The sequence below is a fragment of the Anopheles marshallii genome, chromosome 3 (genome assembly GCF_943734725.1).
Source record: "Anopheles marshallii chromosome 3, idAnoMarsDA_429_01, whole genome shotgun sequence".
Taxonomy (NCBI): domain Eukaryota; kingdom Metazoa; phylum Arthropoda; class Insecta; order Diptera; family Culicidae; genus Anopheles; species Anopheles marshallii.
The window spans coordinates 74,673,009-74,677,245 of NC_071327.1; the positions used below are offsets into that span (position 1 = coordinate 74,673,009).

Sequence of the window (4,237 nt, forward strand, 5' to 3'; positions counted from 1 at the left end):
GATTCATCCAAACGATGTGTATCGTGCGTTGTTTTGTTCCCCGCGTCGCGCATAGAAACAGTGGAGTTGTAAGGGTGTGTGGGAGAGGGAGAGTAGCAGAGGCAGGCACGAAAAAGAAACGATAAGAATTCCACGGGAATTGAAATACATAGCGCAGCTGGATGATCAGCGTTCCGCGAGCCATTTTTCTTGCAAAGTGTGAAGTGTGTGCGCTTGCGATATTGTTCAAAATAGCATCATCACTGGACGCAACGGACAACATCGGTACCGGCTACGGTGGCGATGGAGCAGCAGTACGCGTTCGACCGCGGCCGCGAGCTGTTCTTCTGCCGATGACTGCGAACAGTAACTGTCAGCTTTCGAGCCATTGACAAGGGTGAACACGCGTTCGATGCGTTACTATGGTAGCACGCTCGGTAGGCGGAAGGATCGCGCGCTTAAGTGTGTGTTAGCATACTGGTGATGATTGATTAGAAGTGTGATTAAAAGAAAGATCATCGTTTTAGTGGCGTATCTTTACCTTTAATTCAAAGTTTATTTTCTCTCTCTCTTTTGCTTCGGTGACTTAAGCGATAGAGTTCGCACACCAAGCGAAAAAAAAGGGTTGTGTTTAGTGACGGATAGTGCTGGTAGATCAGGGCAATTAGGGCAGTGATATGAGTATGGGAGTGACGCAACGTGTGTCTTATCGGCGGGCGATAAGACATCGTCCGGTAAGTCGGTACTACTGGCACACGGTGGGTGTCGGCGTAGTGTTGCTTTGCTTCGGAGCACTGTTCGGCATCGGTGACGTTGGTGCAGCTGACCTTTGCCCACTGGTGGAGTCGGTCGACATTAGCAATGGGACACGGGACGCGGATGGAACCATCGAATATGACGGTATTCGGTACAGCAGTAAGCAGTACTTTTCGGACGATAGTTCCGCCGTGCGTGGTTGCGTGTGTCTCATACGCCAGTGTCTGCATATCTGCTGTCAGGATGAAATTCCCCAAGGCGAACCGTGTCCATCCGATGACCTAAACGTCAACTTTACCATGTCCGCCGATGGGATCGTTCATGACACGCGCAACCTGCGGGATAATTCAAACTACCATTTTCTTTACACCAAACCACAATGTTCCGGATCGCTGCTGACGCTGTTCGGGGATGAGTACATCTTGCGCTCGGTAAGTACGAGTAGCGTCCAAAATGTTCCTAGATCTGGCACGGATAGTGTTTTCTTTCCAGGACGGTATACTAGCGTACGGGGAGAGCTTGTTTGACCATCGGCACTACTGTTTGCAGTCAGCAGAACCGCTTGCCTACGCCGGATACTGCGAAATGGTGGATGCATACGCAATGCACCGAATGTACTCCGTAGGTGAGTGAGACCGTAGATGGTGGTTTGGATTTCGACACACGCGAATGGAATTCCCCTTCGGTTTCGATCGTGCGTAGCGTAGTCCTTGGGCGTCTGGGAAATGTTTACATATCACGCTCAGGCACGAGAAACGCATTAGTGCATACGTTTGTCACTGCTGGTAAGACTCGGGTGTATTTTCGCCCGTGGCAAAGCTAAATCGGGCTAGGTCAAAGTTGATAACAAATTTAGCAGACAGCAAATGTGAAGAAGATAAGCGGAAAATGGATGGATGTAGATAGCTGCTTGCCTTTCCGTTTTGACCACACCTTTTTGTGGGATTTTTCATTCCATTTAAATGCAATCGGATTGTGAAAACTTCACTTAACGTTGTCAAAATATGAATAATGCTGTATTTCCCTGGATGGCACGTTACACATAATGAGGGAATATGTGTTAATACATTTAGAGGATTGGGTTAAAATGACTGAAAACAATCAATATTGACAACGAGGTAAATACCATTATTTGTCTTGGGCAAATATCGGTTTGTTACAAGATCCGATTCGCGTCGGCACGTGTGTGCTGGACTGTGTTTGTGTATTTCGTAACCTTATTCCACGATTGGTTTATTGTTTTGAGTTTAGTTGGACATTCTTAACTCTTCAGTGATTCATTTAGACCTACGATTGTAGGTCGAAGGTTTTTAATAAAATATTTATTGTGTTCTTAGGGCTGAAGAGTTGATTTATTTCAAAATTCTTGACATATCTCTACTTGTTTTTTAATTCAAGTTCCAATCAATAACAATATCTGTTGGCAATCATACGACAGAGATCCTTGGAAATTCAATAAGTTTTATATGTTTTTCCTATTAAATTTATTAATAATAAACTTGAGGTTTTTAATTAAACCATGCTTTGGGGTTTGCGTTAATGTTTCAAACTTTACTTCTGAAACAACTTCAAAACGAACCTCCAAATTGAAGCGGTTTAGATGAAATAGGTAACATAAAGTGTAGTATTAATCAAATTTCAACCCTGTATAAGGTTTATATTGATAGATATAAAACGATATTAAGATATAAAGTGGTTTATATGAAAGATTTATTTGTAATTCGAGGAAAGGAGATACTTTAGCTGATTAAATTCGTTGATTATAAAACCATAAAATACAATGACACAATGCCATTAAGTTACGTTAATGAATTGATAGTTTTCGTAAAGTCAATATTTCCTCGTAGAAAGTTGATCCAGCTTCGTGTCATTGTAAAAGCGATTGATTAACCACGTTCTTAAGTAACGATCTACGCACCCACCGAGGTAGATTACCATCTCGTCTGCTGTCTCGTGTGGATAAGCGAATTCGCTAATGAAGTTCGCAACACTGTTGACCCGTTCGTAACTCGATACTGGCCGCTCCTCTACAATTCCCAACAGGCATCTTCATATCGTTGCCGTTCCTGGTGGCAACCTTCGTCGTGTACGCGTTGCTTCCAGAGATGCAAAACATTCCCGGCAAGTCGCTGATGTGCTATGTGGCGTCGCTTACCGTTGCCTACCTGCTGTTGGGGCTGATGCGCTTCAACGTGTTCGTGTATCGGTCGAACTGGTGCATCGCCTCCGGCTATATGGTGTACGCGGCGTTGTTGGCTAGCTTCTTCTGGCTGAATGTGATGGCGTTCGATATATTCTGGACGTTCGGTGGTAGCCGCGGTAGGTCGAGCGAGCGGCGAAAGTTTCTCTACTACAGTCTGTACGGTTGGGGTGCGCCACTGTTGATCGTGGGGTTCGTGGCGCTGGTTGACAATACCGAGTTTGTACACGATTCGATGAGGCCCCAGATCGGCCGGGAGCGGTGCTTCGTGAGTGGTGAGTAACGTCAGGGATGTAATATGGGTTGATAAGGGCTTAGCAGTAACTGCGAATGGTTTCATTATCGGTCCCAGTGGAAAAGCTGATTGGGTTTCTGTATATGTATCTGCCTATGCTGCTGCTCGTCACTGCCAATGTGGTGTTTTTCGCCGTAACGGCGATACGCATCTACCGCATGGAGCAGGCGACGGCTTCCGCTTTGTCGGGAGAATCCCGACGCCACACAAAGTACGAAAAGGACCGCTACAGGTAAGGTGTGGCACTCGCACGTCATCGGACCGATCGGAAGTAAATCGTTTTTCCACGCTCCAATGTCTTCCCATCCTGCCGTACGCGCAGGTTTAGTCTGTATTTGCGACTATTCATCATCATGGGCGTGACCTGGACGATAGAGATCATCACCTTTTTGGTCGGTGAAAACACCTGGTTGATCTATCTGGTCGATATCTGCAACTGTTTGACGGGCATCTTCATATTCGTGCTGTTCGTGTGGAAGCAGAAGGTGAAACAGCTGCTACTGAAACGGTGAGCGTCAGCGTGCTTGTGGTCCTTTTCTCCCATGGGTGGACGCCCCCGGGGGACCTTCCGTTGGGCAGGTGATCGCCTGCTTGCAGTAAGTCGCGTGGCCGTGACTATGTTTACTCGATTGCAGATTCGGCCTTAATCGGACCGTCCCGGGTCGGAACGACCAGCACACCAACAGCACCATCAGCACAACGCGCTCGACGGACCTGAAGACGACGGCAAACCCCGAGACTCGCCTGACGGATGTGACTCATGGGAATTGAGCGGTGTTTACATTACGGGCATGCGAGGAGGAGACGCTGAATGGTTAACATTGCCGTCCGTATGCACGCGAAATGGGGTAGTTTATAGCCGTCTTCAATTGGTGGCCATTGTCATGTAAGGATGATCGCCCATTTGCCGAGCGAGCGTGACCATGACCACGTCGACGTCATATGACGGCGTGATTTGCGACCGGTTCGCAATATCTATGTTGTATTTTGAATGCAAACTTCCGGTT

At 46.9% G+C, this 4,237-nt stretch overlaps 1 protein-coding gene across 1 annotated transcript; it reads left to right on the plus strand.

The window, feature by feature from the left end:
* The first annotated feature begins 401 nt into the window (after window positions 1-401).
* On the plus strand, window positions 402-4,001 carry LOC128713155 (probable G-protein coupled receptor Mth-like 3). Its single transcript, XM_053808016.1, has 7 exons — window positions 402-416; window positions 648-1,166; window positions 1,228-1,360; window positions 2,779-3,210; window positions 3,288-3,462; window positions 3,553-3,738; window positions 3,866-4,001. Exons 1-7 carry the CDS (start codon window positions 402-404, stop codon window positions 3,999-4,001), a joined length of 1,596 nt encoding a protein of 531 aa, XP_053663991.1.
* Window positions 4,002-4,237: the final 236 nt, after the last annotated feature.